Source organism: Nestor notabilis, unplaced genomic scaffold (genome assembly GCF_000696875.1).
Source record: "Nestor notabilis isolate BGI_N333 unplaced genomic scaffold, ASM69687v1 scaffold28950, whole genome shotgun sequence".
NCBI lineage: Eukaryota > Metazoa > Chordata > Aves > Psittaciformes > Psittacidae > Nestor > Nestor notabilis.
In genome coordinates, this window is record NW_009911980.1 from 17,905 (window position 1) to 36,565 (window position 18,661).

The window sequence follows — 18,661 nt, forward strand, 5'->3', positions numbered from 1 at the left end:
CAGATCCTTTGTGATTCTTACATGATACAGAAATGTTACCTATCATTATAAAATTCTATTGGATTTGCATAACTGTACTTCTTAATAAAAATTTTACCCTGATTGTAGTTCAGGGAGGACAAAACTGATGACAAACTAAACTGGGCCATCCAAACTAAACTGTTTGATTTGGGGTATGACAAAGCCTTTCTAAATTTGTAAGTTATTTTACAGATGAATGAATAATGCTGGTTTGGTTGAAGTTTTCTAAATATTAATTTATTCACTGTTACAGAATGCTTTATATGCTTGATTGCATATCGGAGAAACAAGCCCTGCAGGGTTATGTTGGAATAGATGCAACTTTTAATAGATGCAACTTTTAAAATTTATTCATCACTTCTTTATCCTTTAAAAAAAAAAATAGTGAGAAAAACCAACCAAACAAAAAATGTTTCTAAGATGTTTTAACTAGTTGCGTCTCAAGCATTGCTGTTTCATTGCTAGGAAATTGTTTCAACTTTGTATCAGAACACAATAAGTTAAAGACAGTCATGAATATGCAAAGTGATTACTCTGCTGTTTGTGCTTCTCTACTAGCTTAAGTTAGCCAAGAGTCTGTCATGCTACTTAAACTGCTTTAAAAACAAGATGTGCCAGGTTTAATTTCCATGATCTTTTCAGTGAACTTGGGACATACAAGTCATTTCTGTGATGTTCATAAAATAACTATAATCAGTGCAGGTCTAAAACTACAGTGTGCAGATACTGTAAGATAATTGTAGGAAGACTGCAATAAAAGAGAGTCCTTTTTTTACTTCTTAACTGCTTTTGCCAGAACGTAACATCAAGCGCTGAATAAAACTTCTGCAGTAAGGTACTGTGTAGCAACTGTAAAACATAAAAGTTGAGCATGTTACTACCTTTCTCTTACATCTCTCTGTTCATTGGTAGGTACGAATGCGAGGAATCCTTCACAACTCTGAATGTAGATATAAGAAATCACCAAAACCTTCTTGATTCTTTGGAACAGTATGTCAAAGGAGACTTACTGGAAGGAGCAAATGCATATCATTGTGAAAAATGCAACAAAAAGGTAATGATTCCTTACGTGTTACATTTGTATACAACTGTGATGTTACAGCTATACTAAGTTCAGTCTTAATTCATGTTCAGGGAAAAAGAAAGTTATCCTTTAATTACTGAATTCAGTTACCGGTAGGAGTATGTGAACAGAAACTTTAGAGCTGATAACTATTCATGTCCATTTTTAGGTTGATACAGTGAAACGCTTGTTGATTAAGAAGTTGCCTCCAGTTCTTGCAATCCAGTTGAAACGATTTGATTATGACTGGGAAAGGGAATGTGCAATCAAGTTCAATGACTATTTTGAATTTCCACGAGAGCTGGACATGGAGCCTTACACGGTGGCAGGTGTAGCTAAATTGGAAGGAGATGATGTAAATCCTGAAAATCAGATAATACAAAATGAACAGTCTGAAAATGAACACTCTGGGAGCACAAAATACAGGCTTGTTGGTGTACTTGTACACAGTGGCCAGGCCAGTGGTGGACATTATTACTCCTACATTATTCAGAGGAATGGTGGAGACGGTGAGAAGAATCGGTGGTATAAATTTGATGATGGAGATGTGACAGAGTGTAAAATGGATGATGATGAAGAAATGAAAAATCAGTGTTTTGGTGGAGAATACATGGGAGAAGTATTTGATCACATGATGAAGCGTATGTCCTACAGACGCCAGAAGAGGTGGTGGAATGCTTATATTCTTTTTTATGAACGTATGGACACAATAGACAAAGACAATGAACTAATAAAATATATTTCAGAACTCTCTATCACCATTAAACCCCATCAGATTAAAATGCCATCAGCCATTGAACGAAGTGTACGGAAGCAGAACGTGCAGTTCATGCATAATCGTATGCAGTACAGCCTAGAATATTTCCAGTTCATAAAGAAGTTGCTTACTTGTAACAGTGTCTACTTAAATCCTCCTCCAGGTTAGTATGTTAGTGTGGTAGTTATGGATTAATTTCTTGCAAGAAAAGTTTTTACTTGTGTTGTCAGAAATTTGTCTAGCCAGTGAAAATTTTGTGCAATCTGCTTTGAATACTCTGTTCATCAGTGATACATCCCAGAATATTTAACAAACAATACTTTGATAAACTAAGAACTGTTACTGAGTTTATGCACTAAGTCATCTTAAAATACTTATTTTGAGCTGTCCTGATGAAGATGGTTCTCAAAGGTGAGATGCTGGATTTCTAGAATTCAGACATCGGTTAGCCTCTCAGGTACCTGTCTTAAAGCTTACATTTTCGAAGGATACATCATAGAAGCTAGAGGCTGTTTTGATCAAGTTTCTGGTTAAAATTGGAACACAGTGTCAACGCAAAACACTAATCTGGAACCAGCTAAATTGTTAAACGTAAATTGCTTTTACTTTGTCTACATGTGAGTATTTCGATTTTTTTTTTTTTTTTTTTTCTTTAGGACAAGAACATCTGTTGCCTGAAGCAGAAGAAATAACTATGATTAGTATTCAGCTCGCTGCTAGATTTCTCTTCACCACAGGATTTCATACGAAGAAAATAGTCCGTGGCCCTGCTAGTGATTGGTATCTTGTCTTTTAACAACAATTACAGTTTTGGAAGTTTTGATGTCTGTTAAAAGATCCCAGTTATATGCATATGACAATAAAAGGTGTTAGTGGCCTGTCCCATTTTGCCTTCTTCCCCCAGATGTGTAGTCAAGGTGCATATGAAAAGTGGGGGAAATGTGAGCAGAAAATACAGGGAATAAACTGAGCTTTAAAATAAGCTGCTGAGCTGAACAGCTTCAAAATTCATTTTCAGACAGAACCTAAATCTGCCTTTTGTCTGTTTTTTAAGAATACAGGAGTAGAGAGTATCACTAGTACAAAACTAATAGGTTATATATTCTGACTAATTCAGAATGGTTTGTTCACGGTTGAGAAGTTTTAAACGAAGGTCTTTTCAACCCATTTTTGTAGCTTGTTATTTGTATTCTATTTCTGTAACATGTATATATTAGTCTTTTAGACCCTGCTAGCAGAGTGCTTTATATGCATTGCTACAGGGCCTGTAGTTCAAATCTGCAATATAGCAACCAGTACAATCTCATTTATAGCACAACATCTTTGTGATGACCAGTAGTTTCTAATCTAGTCATCTTCACGATGACCAGTAGTTTACCAGCTACTAATAAGTAGTTGTGTAATACGCGGCAAATACATACCTTGAGTTTTTCTCCAATAGCAACTTTCAGAGTAGCTGAGTTACTCCTGTTATTTTAAGACATCAAGAGAAGTTCAAACATTGCTGCAGGAAAGAGGACACAGTCACACAAGACCCTCTCTGGAACAGTTATTTACTGTTAAGGGATCATAATCCTGTGTTAGTTCTTATGGGTGATGGAAGTAAAATTGCTACAGTTAAATGTTAGGGTTTTAATTGAAATATCTTTAATTTGTGATTGCTAGTATCACTATAGGAACTATAGTTTATTTGATGGTAAGCATTTTTGTGAGAAAATATGGGGATTACCTTTAATACGTATTTTCTTCAAATTCTGCAAAAATGTCTGCCAAAATTAATCAATGTCTGCATGTGGTCATAATCTCTCAGTTGTGTCATTTTCTGTTTCAGGTATGATGCGTTATGCATCCTTCTTCGTCACAGCAAGAATGTACGCTTTTGGTTTGCACACAACGTCCTTTTCAATGTTTCAAACCGCTTCTCTGAGTATCTTCTGGAATGCCCTAGTGCAGAAGTGAGGGGTGCATTTGCAAAACTTATAGTATTTATTGCACATTTTTCATTGCAAGACGGACCATGTCCTTCGCCTTTTGCCTCTCCTGGACCTTCCAGTCAGGTATTTAATTTTCTAATGAAAAACTTCTGAAACCTATTATTCTTTGTTATAAGCATTTAATGTAAATTCTGGAGTAGATACATCAGTGTTGACAGGAAATTTGTACAGTCCATTTTGCACTTCATAGCATGATGTAAGTCAACTGGTTCAATTTCCCCTTCTAAGTCTTTGTGAAAACTAACTAGTGAAAACTTTGAGTTGGGTTGCAAATGTGAAATCTGCAAAATAAAAGCAGTGGCTTATAATAAAGTAATGTGTAAAGGAGTGAACCCTTGTTCTTCATTCAGAATTCAAACCAAACAAAAATCTCTCAAAGCCAACCAAAACAAAACACACACACACACCCCCCCGCAAAAAAACACACCCCAAAAATATCAACCTTTTTGAGCCTTTGCTTTGTCATATTTTAATGTCTACAGCAAGACACTTCTTATTTGTACTCTTCCACTTACCTTCTCACAATGTTTTTGCTACTGTATCCAGCAAAAGAATTTGTATTAAGTTAAAGCTACATACGCTTTGACAGTGTTTGTTTCATGAGGTATTTGAGAGATACTTGTAAAGATGATTTGGTTATCTGTCTTCTTCTCTGAAGTTCACAGTGGAACTGCATATGGTTTCTGAGTATTTAAGCCTAGCTCCAATTGGAGAAGATCAATTAAAATCTTTTATGTTTGCATAATTCCTTGGACTTGCATGGTATTTAATGATGGCCATCATCTTCTCTGTATGTGTGTCTGTGTGAGATACAGAAGGCTAACCAGCCGCTAGTATTTTGGAGCTTGTATGAATCCCATACCTTTTAAGCAATTCTGTTTTCTGCCGTAGTACAAAGTATAAACTAAATAAAGATCTGATATGTTCAACTGCTAATTTACTTTTTTTTTAGGCTTATGATAACTTAAGTTTAAGTGATCACTTACTGAGAGCGGTACTAAATCTTCTAAGAAGGGAAGTATCTGAACATGGACGCCATTTGCAACAGTATTTCAATCTGTTTGTGATGTATGCCAATTTAGGTAAGTAAATTACACACATCTTTGCTGATGACACTGTAATAAACTAGTTTTTATTAATAAGCCAGTTGCACAAGTAACAGCAGGACAATCCAGTTTTTCAGCCTTAGACGGATTGGTATGATTAAATGTCGTATAAATGGTCTCCAGAGCATCTGTGTTCCTCCAGTTTGGAGTCTGGGGCTCGAGTCTTCCTGCCATCGTAAGATGAACACAATAAGCTTGGAGCAATAAGACAGTGTCCGTGTGAGAAAGTGTGGGGGTGAAAAAACGGCAAGAGAGATGATGCTTTGTTTAGGGTTCATTCGCAAGGAGGTCATGAGACCCCGGAAGCATGTGGGGCTCTCATCTGGTTTGAGACTGAAGAAGTCAAGGAAGATAAAAGTTCAAAAAAGAGAGATGCGTGGTTCTCCTTTATGGAAATGTTGATAGAGATGGTTGTGCTTTATCTGTATATTCCTGCAGTGCCCTTTCAGTATTAATTTCTTTAGTTCACTTTTGAAGCTCATAGCTGTGAATGCAGAACACTGTTTCTGTATCTGTCTTCCCCTTAAAGACTCTCTGTGAGGCTGAGGAAATAGATCAATCTGTGTATGTTCTTAGACATCATTGCTTGCAGAATGCTTTCACCATAGACATCGTATGAATAAATGTCCAATGAATAAAGGGTTGCTTTTGCTCTCTCAGGTTGATGAGGGTAGTCACAGGTTCATATCTAGTGAATTGTCAGAATTCTACATTCTTACTTTCCCCAGATACTAGGGTCTTCTATTGGAGGCCCATTTCTCTTTCACACGTGGTAGCTTAAGTGACAAAGCATCTTCCTCTGCAGCAAGTTCTAAACAACAAACTATATTCTTCCATAGTGGTATTCTATTACACTGTTCCTCATACTGTAATACAAGGTATTTTAATCCTTTTATGTCAAGTATTAGGAAGCTAGGAGATCCAGTTCCCTTGGAAACTTTACAGAATGCCCGTAATACTGAGCAGCTCAGCCTTTACTGGTTACCAGCTCATACAGACAAGTTGTAAATGTGAATCTCTTACATTACTTTGTGGCTAAAGTGTTAAACATATGTATTAGTCCAAATGGGAGTTATTTTGGTATTTCCACGTAGAATTCAATCACACACACACATTCTCACACACTCCTTTGGAAGCTATTTTGTGTGGGTAGACAATTTCAAAGTAATTTAATTTCCTATCTGTAAAATTAATCTAGGAAATTAAATTAACACAATTTCACTTATAATGTGTGTTGATTTCATATACTTTATCTACCAAAGCATTCTCTGTCAGGCAGGGGTCTCTCATGACCCCGAAAGTGGATTTAATGTCATTACAGAGAAGAGAGATCTTCTAATTTACCTTTTCTTCTTCACTAGCTTTTCATAGTCAGTCAGTGCAGTTGAAGCCTCTGACTAGGAAGGCACTCAGAAGCCAGATGGAAAAGCATAACTGAATTATATTTGTGGGTCTGATTGTTATTACAATCTACCCTGCAAAGATAAATACGGAATTATTAAGTAGTTGTGCTTGTCTTATTACTGTTACCTGAAGGCTTCTCTATGGATGTAGAGTGTTGATTCAGCAAAAGACACAAATACATCATTCTTGCACCACCCCATGTTCTGTGAAAAAGATTAAATTGTCTGACAGAGAAATAATATATTGTTCACATGAGAGCAAGTGAGTGATCAGTTCTACAAAGGATGTAACTACAGAATTATCTAATGATCAAAAAGATCATATAAAAGAGTGCTTAGATTACTCCTTATCAGAGAGATGGTAGGTAAGGTCCAGTTGTATTTCAGAATAAGAAAAAACTTGGATATGTATGAAAAATCATTACTTTTAACCAATTGAGAAACAGAATACAAGATCAGAAGGAACATATCAAATTTACTGGTAAGTACTTGTGTAGTATGTGCAAGGTATTCTTGCAGGGAAACTAGCTGTATGGTTTGGATATTTTGTTAAGGTTTTGGGTGGTTTTGGAGGCTTTCTCATTTTGTTTTTTAGTTTCGTCTTAAATTGATTTGTCACCCTTACAATTACTGCATAGTATGGCACAGTTGGAAATGTCTTAAATTTGTAACTGAAGTATCTAGGATGTGATAGAACAATAACAAAATGTACTGTGGGGGTGTACATCCTGTCCTGGGCCTTGCAACAGAAAGATTAATTCTTTGTCCAAAAGACTTCTCTGAGGCTTTGCTATTAATACAAGTGTTAGTTACTAAAGTGCTAATGAGCAGAGTTAAGAAATTGTAGTCATCTACATCTCTCCTTCAGTGTGATATTTCAACTGAACATAATTTTCTTGTACATCTTTACTGATGTGTACTTTTTTTTCCTCAGAAAACATAAATGATGGTTATCATAAAATCCTGCAACTGAGAAGTTATTAATCATGTAAACAAATAAGATACATATTTCTTTTCCCTCCCCACCCCTGTAAAGGTGTAGCAGAGAAGACTCAACTTCTGAAACTAAGTGTTCCTGCAACCTTCATGCTTGTGGCTCTGGATGAAGGTCCAGGTCCTCCAATTAAATACCAGTATGCTGAACTGGGGAAGCTGTACACTGTTGTGTCACAACTGATCCGTTGTTGCAATGTGTCATCAAGGATGCAGTCTTCTATCAATGGTATAGTGAATGTTAAGGTTTCCTTAGATTAATTGAATTTATCAGTAAATGTCTTTTGTGTATATTTAGCTATTATGTGTAAAATGGATTAGCTGGGAAAATATTTGCCTTTTATGTTCAGCAACTCCTTTTGTTTAATGACCAAATTCTTTATCATTAGCAAAACTGATTTAGTGTACTAAAGCACAAGACTGAAATCTGTTCTGTGGCTTATGCTTCTTGGCTTATTCCTTAAAGATACTGGAAAACAACCAAGTAGTAAAGTAGTATTCTGTTGATTATAAAATGGTTATGATTTTAGAGTAGTTTAAGCTCATTTTAAAGAACTGCATAAAGATCTTTTGATTCTGAATAGGCAATGAAATAGATTACTTTCATGTTACCAGTATGAAAGTAATCTGTCCAGGAGAAACACAAGAGCAGGCTCTGAAACAGCTAATACTGCTTATCAGTAAAGAGACCTCACATTGTTTTGGATGGCGCTCGAAAATTATTTGGTGCTTGTTTGCACTTAAGGCGACAAACAGAAGCCAGAACTCCAGCACTTTAACTTATAACCGATAAAGAATCAGCTAGAAATTGATGAACTGTAGTATAAATCATTAATATATCCATTAATTTAATAGAGTGCAATTATTTTTGAGAAATAGTGGCAGAATATTGGGCTACATTGACTTTACAGCTAGCATATACATATTCTATTAAGCATTTTCTAGAAAACCTAATTAGGAATCTATTTAATGGCAGGCTTATTACAGCTTGATGTGTCAGGCTATGAAGTCAATAGGGGCTAGAATGTGTTACAGTAAGATTAATGAACTGAGAATTTTACTGTGGTATAATAAGCTTCAGAACCATTTGGCAATTTTGATTTGGTTTTGTTTCCAGTGCACTGTTTGAGACTTAACTGGAAAGGTATTCTACCTATGAAAATATGTTCACTGTACTCATAATGTTGTACTAAAAAATTGACTTTGTATGAACATTACTCTGACTAATTATGATTACTATTTGCAGAGTAAAGTCATTTTTTGCTTCAGCATATTAAGCTAGAAAAGTTCTCTCTCGGACTTCTGGACATCTTCAAACAATAATTCAAAACTGCTAAATTTAGGAACATCAGGAGCAAATCAACAGTCTTGCTTTACACAAAATGAAGCTTACTAAGTAAAATAACATTTTTTAATTTTTTTTTTTAATTCTTTCAGGAGTATATTATCTCTTCGCTCTAGAGATTCAGAAGGAGCTGTTCTGACATAGATACTCCTCTGAACCCTTTCCCATCGCCTATGCAGTAAATAGACCTTGTGTACTAAAATATGGTAGATTTTGGCTGTGTTATGCAATAAACAAAGCAGATAAACTCAGGAGATGAGAGGATTTCACAAAGAAAACTCAGTAATTTCTCTTGCATATGAACATGCCTCCAGCTGTTCTGCTTTGATTGTCCCTGCGTAATCTTACCTGAGAGGGAGAAGTAGCAAGGGAGAAGTAGCTCTCTCGGGCAGCAAGTATCAAGCTTCACAGTCAGAAAACTTAGTTATTTCACACCACAGCATTTTTCAAAGAAAATCAGCTGTGGGTGGTGTGGTTGGTTGTTTTTATTTCTTCTATCATTTTTTGTTGAGTTACACCAATTTATATTTTGTTGTGTCTACATTGAAAGTGCTTCAGCACCTTTTCATCTGTAATAATTGTTTCTTCTAGGTAATCCCCCACTTGCCAACCCTTATGGTGATCCTAACTTATCTCAGCCTATAATGGCACTTCAGCAGAACGTAACAGACATTTTGTTTGTGAGAACTAGTTATGTGAAGAAAATTATTGAAGATTGCAGCAACTCCGAAGAGACCATCAAGTTGCTTCGTTTCTGCTGTTGGGAGAATCCTCAGTTCTCTTCAACTGTCCTCAGTGAGCTGCTTTGGCAGGTGAAAAGAAAAAGCTAGGAGAAAGATGGGAATATAAATGTGTATAGTACATGAGTCTCTATTTAGATATAGAAATGCTGCATTAAATAATTAACAGGTGCTTGATATATTTTCCTGAAGATGGCATTCTTTGTCAGTATTTACACTCTTAGGTCTTAAAACTAAGTACTTGAGTACTATGAGAAGTCATTTTATGAGTTTAGGAAAGCTATCAACCTGTTATGAATTAGGAATGCTATGTTAAGGATGGAAAGTAAGTAGACTGAGGTGGTCCTTACGTATTGTGAAAGCATCATTTCCTAAACCTTTTCCATCATTATCCATAGAAGAGCCTCTTACGTTGTGTGGAAAATCAGAATAATTTCTTAAGATCTCCTTTGTATTTGAGTACATTCATAAGGTTCTTTGTTACAAGTCTGCAGAACATGCTTGGCTTGAGACTCAGGAAAGAGTCTTTTTGGACTGTCTTGTTTTTTCCTTTTTCAATCTCTATAAGGTTAGTCACACTTTCCCACTCCAAATAAAACTTTTTATTATTGCTAGCTCATCTTTATGTTCACCCTTCCCCGCCTCCCCCCCTCCCCGTAAATGTGACATTTTTCTGTGTTCTTTTGTCCTTTTGTTTGGCACTTGAAAGAATCAGAACAAAAATCACTTCAGTAATACTTTGCTAGCAATGTGTTTTTCATTTTAGGATAACTGTTGAACCTTATGTCTAAAAGTAGCAATATCAGTGAAAAGTACTGTTTTGTAATACTGCTTTTCTAAAGATATTTTTAAGTTGGCTTCTTCAGCATGACGTGCTTGGGGCTTCAGTTTAGTTGTGTTAGAAATTCATGAGGAAACATTTTGTCCTTCACAAAACTTACTGTATTGAAAAATGAAACAAAACAAAAACCTGACAAAACCACAAGCCCTGAAAAGACTCTGACACAATCAACATTTAAAAAAAAAAAAAAAAAAGTATGCATTGTATCCTGAAGTATCCTTTAGATTACAGTAAAGTTCACTTCAAATGAGTTGTATTCTTGTATTGCACCATGTAATCTGCATGCTTCAAGAAATGCTTTCTTACATTCTCTGCATTTTTACTTTTTAAGGTTGCATATTCATATACGTATGAACTTCGACCATATTTGGATCTGCTTCTACAAATCCTTTTAATTGAGGACTCTTGGCAAACTCATAGGTTAGTATGTACCTGTCTTTATAATTCAATATTATTACATTTTGTGGAGCTTGTTTTCCCAGTGGTTCTTGTGCTCATCCTTTCAAGAGGATTGTTTAAAATGTATATTAAATTAATAAAACATTTTTCCACTTTTATCTCAATTTTTGAGATAAAAGCCTTAATTTTTGTGATAAACCTAAAATTTTCCACTTTTACCTTCCTTAGTTTTCAGAAATTTTGCTTCTTGGTCTTATAAATCCAAGATTTTTCACATACAAGAGCGTGCCATTTAGGCTAAACTCATTGGTATTTACTGTGAGGTGCTTGGATTGATTCTTATAAACATCTCATTCAAGAGAGTCCAGTGATAGCCTGGTCTTACTCAGAAGCATGTCAGTCGTAGCAGTGATACCAAGACATGCAAAAAGTGTGAACTTGGGAGAAAAGTGTTATTTCATACATAAATGTTCTCTATGTGATCACATTTCAAGAGAATTTTAACTTTAGTATATTAAATGTTCAGTTTCAAATGTAATTTTTTTATGTCTACAGAAAAAGGCTTTTGAAAGTTAAGATTAAAGAAGTTTAATTATTGTAAATACTGACTAATTTAAATACTACAACTTCTGAGGTTTGTTTTTGTGTTTTTTTTTTTTATTTGTTTGTTTGGGTTTTTTGTATTTTTGTAGGATTCACAATGCACTTAAAGGAATCCCGGATGACAGGGATGGGCTGTTTGACACCATTCAGCGCTCTAAGAACCATTATCAGAAAAGAGCTTACCAGTGTATAAAGTGCATGGTAGCTCTCTTCAGCAACTGTCCTGTAGCCTACCAGATCCTTCAGGTGATACCTTTTGTTCTGTTTCTTGCTGCTTTTTTTCCCAGTTCTGTGTTAAAAACAACAAACATCGATCAACTAAGCCCTGCAAAAAAAAACCAAAACCAACAAAAAACCCAACAAACCACCATCATTCAGTTTTCATCACCTTGATGAAATTATGACTTCTGAGTACAACTCAGTTGAACCTTCTTGTATCAGAAGGTTGATATACAGGATTGAGAGCAATTTGGTTAAACTTGAACTAATGATTCTGTGATGCAGCTGCAAATCCATAGACTTCATTTCAAATTTGAAGTTTTCTTTGTGCAAAAAAGGATATTTCAGGGAGTCTTTTAAACAGCAACATGTGTGTTAGTGGTCTGTTCTCTGATAGCTGATGTATAGGAAGAGAAAAATCTTTCTGCTTTGAAGAATAAAGAAAACCATTCTGAGTTGTTAATTTTCCATCTGCAGAGCAATGGGGATTTGAAGAGAAAATGGACTTGGGCAGTAGAATGGCTTGGAGATGAGCTTGAGCGTAGACCATACACTGGCAATCCCCAATATACCTATAATAATTGGTCTCCACCGATACAAAGCAATGAAACATCAAATGGCTACTTCCTAGAGAGATCACACAGTGCTAGAATGACTCTTGCAAAAGCTTGTGAACTCTGTCCGGAGGAGGTAAGGAATTCATTTGACTTGTGGTTAAAAAAAAACCCCAACGATCTGAGTAAAGTGCTTCTACAAATAATGAACAATCACTGGTCGTTACAGAGGTAACGAACTTTATAAATCTGGATTTCTATTTTTGTGGTTTGCATAATGCATAATCCTGTGCATTTTTCCACTTTTATTACTTTTTCTGTAGGCATCTGCCACTTAAAGAATTAGCAGTATAAAATTGAAAGTGGCCATTTAAAGTAGATTGTGAATGGGTCTGTTTTTCCAATAATACATTGATAGTGGGAGTTTTTATGTGGTGCAGTACAAGCTGTGGGTGACACAGCGGGGTGGAATTTTTCTCCAAGCATGTCTGAAAGGGTCATTTGCATGTAGAATTGGCTCTGAATAGAATAACCACAACACATTTTACCTAAGTAAATAAAATGTTTTTTCAAACTTCAGGAACCAGATGATCCTGATGCCCCAGATGAACATGAGTCTTCTCCACCTGAAGATGCCCCACTGTATCCCCATTCACCTGGTTCCCAGTATCAACAGGTAAAAGCTTATAGTTGAACCATTTATTCAGAGTTCCAGGTTAGCTTTTTTTAGCATTTATGGTAAATTAAATTATTGGCATTTAGTCAGAAGCATGTTATTGTCCACTATCACACTTGGAGAAATAAAGATACAGATACACCTCCATTTTGCCAGGAACAGTTTCACCATTAGAGCTTCAGGTGAAAATTTTAATGTTATCAGATCATGGATTAATTGTCCGTAGAAAGAGCAGGAGGACAGATGCCATCAGAGTCTAGTGCATACTGAATTTGATTCTGTCATAATTGTTGCTATGGATAATATTTTGAGAGTTGCTTTCTTGTTTTTAAATACACAGTCAAGCCTCAAGGTCTGAATTTCAGTTTGGGTAATTGGAAGGCTTTCAGAAAAATGCACATGGCTGTTACGTATAATTTGTGCTGTGAACACTGATTTCTAAATCTTAAGTACATATAAAATCTAAATCTGTTCTTATGTGAAATGGCTGCTTTGTTAGTATCTTTTGGTGGAAACCCAGATCTGAAAGAAATCATAACAGGGTTTTTTTACCGAATTGACTAAAATGGTGGATCCCCCACTTAGTTCTGATTTTTTTGTTCCAATTCATTTTATACATTCCAAATCTGCTAATTTAATTTCCTTTCCTGCCCAAACCCATTTTCCCCTCCATCTTGCTTTCCTTACTTGATGTTCTCAGCAGAGCAGTTGGTAAGTCATGCAGATTTTCCCACTCCTTCCTGAGCTCCTGAGTTCAGACATGTACCGTAACCTCACCATTACCTGTGTGATGTGTTCACTTTCTTGCAAGAGATGGCATTTCTCACTAACACACACAATCCTCATATTCCTGGTTTCTCCACAGTTAGTTAAACTTAGCAGAGGGGTAGATAAATGAGTTGTTTTCTTTTGCCAGGTATGTGTATGACTTTTTAAATTGGGGCAGAGCGTCTGCAAAAAACTGTTGGTCTAGATTTCATTCAGTTCTGTAGCATTAAAGTTTTCCTCTCAAAAATTAAGTACAGGTGTGCTTTTTCCATTGTCTTAGGAAAAACATTCAAGCTGGCTGAAACTGTGGGTAATGTGCACAGTTTAATGTCCACAGCACATAGGCAGCCTCTTTCCATTTCCTTCTTTTCTTTCTTGTTGCCTTTGCTTTGCATGTAACCGTTTGTGATTCAAAAGCTGAGATTACTATTTCAAAAGCAGATATTGCTATTTCAAATAAATCCTTTTATCTTTAGAAGTTAAAAGTCTGTTTGCCTTCAGTGTAAATAAAAAAGGTAAGTGAAAAGTGTAATTCAGGGGAACGAAGGAACTGTGGTGTGTTCATACAGATATTACTATACGAGAAGTTCCGTGGGCTCAAGGATAATACTTTTCAATGGTCTGAATGTAAAGGAGAAAACACAATAACTAGTCAGGAAACAGCCCATTAGTTTAATGTCTCTTTAAAATGTTTATGCTTTATTGCAGAATAACCACGTGCATGGACAGCCATATACAGGCCCGGCAGCACATCATATGAACAACCCTCAGCGAACTGGCCAACGAGCACAAGAAAATTACGAAGGCAGTGAAGAAGTTTCCCCGCCTCAGACAAAAGATTAGTGAAATGCACATAATCAATTAACTTGCTCCATCAAGACTGTGCACCCAGGCCTTACAGTCCAACCTTTCTCTGTGTCTGGCTAATATTTAAAACTAGAAAAACTATTCCTAATCAACATGGAGTGGAGAGTCTATTCACTGTCTTATCTGCAGAAAATTGCTGTCAATATATAACCCGCCTGCAGTGGAAAGTGTATAGTGTTTTGTAATAAATGGCCTGATGCTAATGTGTAAATGGCAAAGGTGTATATAGTATATTAATGTTTGACTGTTAATTCTTGAGCAAGAAACATTTTTTTTTTTTGTCTTGATGAGACTCACAGATCTACAAAAAAAAAAAAAAAAACAAAAACAACAAAAAAATAATTTCTTGATATATCTGCTGCGCTCTGCAACCAGTGTTGCCTGCCTCTTGGCAGTCGGATCAACTCCTTTACGAAAAAGCCTATCCATGTCAACCACAAGAATAGTTTCATGTTAATACTTTGCCACTGGAGTCGATTTTACTATGAGCAACGTAATGGCTGGTAACCTTTTAATTATTTGGTTGATGTGGAAAATTGGTGATGTAACATTGTTTCTAGATCTTTTTTCATTGCCTTTTTCATTCTGGTATTAGGTTAATCACTTTGAAGCTATAGTTATGCTGTAACATTTAGCATGGCTTCACACCAAGTTAGTGTAGCCAATGAGGGGAAAAAAAAACGTGACAGCAGTTGTCCCAATGTGACAACTGCATTGCTCAGAACTTTTTCTTCTTACACCTAGACTATAAAATAGGGAGGGGAAAATGTGACAAACAAGTGGTTTTCAGTTTCACATATGTTCCTCACATCTGATGTTTGACAGTTCTGTCTCTGGGTGGGATAAAAAACACTTAGTTTTCAGTAATAGGAATTTAAAAGATTTAAAACAAATATGCAAAAATTTGCTATGCCAGGATGCCTGGAGCATAATAGACTGTATTTGGTGTGCTTGTTTTGTTTCTTTGGTAGAGCTTATTAGATAAACTTCTAACACTTTCCTTCTACTGCATCCCAGTGAAGTGGAAGTCAACGAAATCACACAGTACTTGTGAGTGCCACTGCACCAAGTTAACTTGCTGGTTTTCTGCTCGTTCACAGTTCTACTTGAAAGCGAGAATTGTCTTAGCTCTTTATCCATTATACAGGAAATCTTAACATTAGAAGCAGGGTTTAATTATAAAAGAAACTACTGGTTAGTCAAATACAATTCTGAGGTATTCTATTCCAGAATAAACATTTGTTTAAAGACTTAAAGAACCGCATCAGTAAATACTGTATTTAAATGAAAATTGGTAACTTGAATGTGTGTAATTTTTTGGAACCTGTCTAAAAACCAAATACCCCTGCAAAACAGATGCAGCCCACCCTATACTATTTAAATATTTTGCTGTTTTATTTTATAGAAATTATTTTGCTGAATTCACAAATAGAATTTGATTTAAGAAGAATGTTTTGTCCTGTGGTGTGTGTTGTTTTTTTGGTTTTGTTTTTGTCTTTTTTTTTTTTTTTTTTTTAATGGACTGCACCAAAAGGTGAATTCTGTGCAGTGGCACCATGCTGAATTCTGGAACAACAGTCACATTGAGATTCTGTGCACAAAAAAAAAAATTGGCCCTTAAGAATAAAATAATCAGGACAATTACACTGTAAAAGTTTCTTAATGTGATTTATCTTGTACTTTTTGTATGTTTTTATATATACATATATATATTTAATGAGCACAAGCTTGATGGTGTTTTTTACAAATGAGTTGATAGAAACAAAGCTGCTTATCAAATTAAACGTCTGTAGTTTTGAAATGGACAAAGGAAAATTCGGTCACAAGTGCATTCTTAAGCATTTAGTGTAACAAGAAAGGGACACGGAAGATTTTTGAATATGCTGTGTTTCAGTGATGTCTTTTATGCTCCCGTGTTTTCCCTCGTGCTCAAGTTAATTCAGATTTTTTTCATAGTTTTTTAGTAATACCATTTTACCTGGACTTAGTAAATCTGGATAAAGCATTCCCACTTATGTTTGGGAGTGCGTGTTGGAGGTTTTAACTCAAAAGTTCTACCCTCACTGCTCAAGCTGGAAGAGTTCGTATTTATTTGGACCAGTAATTATTAAACAAGCTATCTCAGAGGCGATTATTCTGTACTTTTTACTAATAGGTAAAATATATAAAGCGCTAGTTCAGCCTTGCCAAATATGTTTGCTTTTAATGGTGCAGTGATTGTAGAGACACATCAAACCTGTGACACTTCAAGGCTGGGACTCCTTCAGTCGTACACCCCCCAGCCCCTGAATTGGGAATGACTGCAGTGGCAGTTGTTTTTCAGGCAGCAAATGGAGAATATTGTGCATCTTTGTGACTTTGAAGAAGGATAAGCCTGTATGGTTTGTTGCAGCTGCTGCTTCTAAAAGGCAGGCTGCAGTGAAGGGTGCAACGTTCTCTTCACTCTGGGCAAAACAAGTTTGAATTGTACTTGATGGATATTGTACAAGTAAAAAGCTTCATACGCATGTGTTACTGTCACAGCATTTTGGCAGCAGTTGTTTTCAGGCGATACGCAGTACCTCATTGTTGATGGCACACTTTAAAATAGTACTCCTCAAAGTGCCTAGATTTGATTCCCCCATCACTAATTTCAGTCCTCTGTTCTTTTTAGAACAGTTACTAGGGGATCTGTGGTCTTCCACAAAGTGAGCCAATAAATAGTGAAGCGATTACGCATGTTCCTGGCAATGTAACATCAGATACATAGAAAGTGAAAATTCATAGGTGGTGGTGTATGGTGGTTAATGTGTAGTTTGACCAGGGGGGAATCCATAACCTTATTAGGCAGAATTTTTCCCTCTTGTACATTTGGATTTAGGTTGTTCAGTGACTAAAGCGAGCTTTTAACAATTGCTGCTGTTAGCGTTAAAGAAAATCAGTACAGCCATATATGAAAGGAATTCAGTTATTATCTGTGCATCAATACTTATCCTAAGTTTTGGTCACAGAGTTGGTCACCTACACTTGTGTTACCCCACTGACAACAAGGAGATTGCACAGGGTTCAGTCAAAGCTTACTTGCCCTGCAGAACCTACTTCTGCAGTGCTGCACAAGCAGGAAAGGATTCTGCTTGACTTGGAATTTCTCCGATTATTTTCCCTGCTAATTACGAGCTCTGAAAATTTAAGTTCTCTGCTTCTAAAGCTAGTGTATCTTGCTGAAATTCAGCCAGGAAGAAATGAAATTCCACAATAACATTTCTATTTTTTTCATTTTTCTTTCTCCAGAGTGAGACTTGCAGACTATATGAGAAACTTGTGTACAGTAAATGCTATTATGCCTTTTCAGCCACTTTGCTGTGCCCAGCTTGTGTGTCTTAGTTTGTGTCATGAAAGAGCGCTTAGAGTTCCAAAAGTTTCTATATATTTCCTAAGTTCCGGGAGAGAATGACATCAGCCATTCTGCCAGAGCTAAAAAGGGCAAAAATTGGCTGCTGTAGCAATTCACTTCATTTTTGTTTCAATCAATTTTGGCTACCTCTCTGTCTTTTGCCAGACATGAATAGGCTGGTGAACTGTGTTGAGGCAAAGTGGCTCAACGTTTTTGTTGGGCTGTCTCAGTCAGTAGGCACTGATTGCAGTGAAGCTTTCCATGCAATGACTTTAGCTGCAAATGAAAGTTAAAAGCTAACTATATAAATTAGAGGAAGTAGCATGTTTGGAGATCTACAGGGTAACCAGCTAAGCGTTTAAATATCTTTTTGTTATACCTTGTTAGTCCACATCTGCAAACCTGCACTGAAGGCAAGTTCACCTCTGTGATGAAGGACATACACCTCAGTTTTGGGGGAGTGAGATGCTGATGCGGACCTTATGTTTCTGAAGACAGGTGTGGGAGTTTCCCGTTTGTGGCCATGCTCCAGCACAGGGTAACTGGGACAATTAATCCTTGCTCCCAGTCTTCTTGCCTCCTGTGCTCTCCATGTTCATGATACCACTTTTGTAACAGCCATGAGGTCTTGGGAATAAAGTAAACCTGCCTTCTCTCGAGCAGAACAAGAGAGGCTTTCTGGGGGAGAAGTAGGAAACGTCTTGTAAATGCTGCATGGTGCAGAGCAGTATTACAACAAGCGAAAAAGCAAGGTGAAACAAACGCAGCTACATCCTTCTCCTGCATGATTTCTGTTCCTCTTGCAAGTGGTCTCCTGAGGAACATGACAGCAAATAGCTCTTGAAAGTGCAGTGCCTGTACTTTTCTGACTTGCATCTAGAGTTGGTCTACAGCAGTGCAGTAAAGATTGCTAGGCAGCAGAAGCACAGGCAACACACC

At 36.4% G+C, this 18,661-nt stretch overlaps 1 protein-coding gene across 1 annotated transcript in view; it reads left to right on the plus strand.

The window, feature by feature from the left end:
• LOC104399837 (probable ubiquitin carboxyl-terminal hydrolase FAF-X) overlaps positions 1–15,799 on the plus strand; it is a gene marked incomplete at its 5' end in the record, with an annotated part of 32,132 nt that extends 16,333 nt beyond the window's left edge. The window contains 12 exons of the mRNA XM_010017243.1: positions 934–1,075; positions 1,254–2,004; positions 2,498–2,621; positions 3,673–3,898; positions 4,788–4,917; positions 7,381–7,566; positions 9,274–9,494; positions 10,595–10,683; positions 11,355–11,511; positions 11,962–12,174; positions 12,619–12,714; positions 14,191–15,799. Of these exons, the coding sequence (XP_010015545.1) occupies positions 934–1,075; positions 1,254–2,004; positions 2,498–2,621; positions 3,673–3,898; positions 4,788–4,917; positions 7,381–7,566; positions 9,274–9,494; positions 10,595–10,683; positions 11,355–11,511; positions 11,962–12,174; positions 12,619–12,714; positions 14,191–14,325 (2,470 nt within the window). The remainder of the gene's footprint in view (positions 1–933; positions 1,076–1,253; positions 2,005–2,497; positions 2,622–3,672; positions 3,899–4,787; positions 4,918–7,380; positions 7,567–9,273; positions 9,495–10,594; positions 10,684–11,354; positions 11,512–11,961; positions 12,175–12,618; positions 12,715–14,190) is intronic.
• Positions 15,800–18,661: the final 2,862 nt, after the last annotated feature.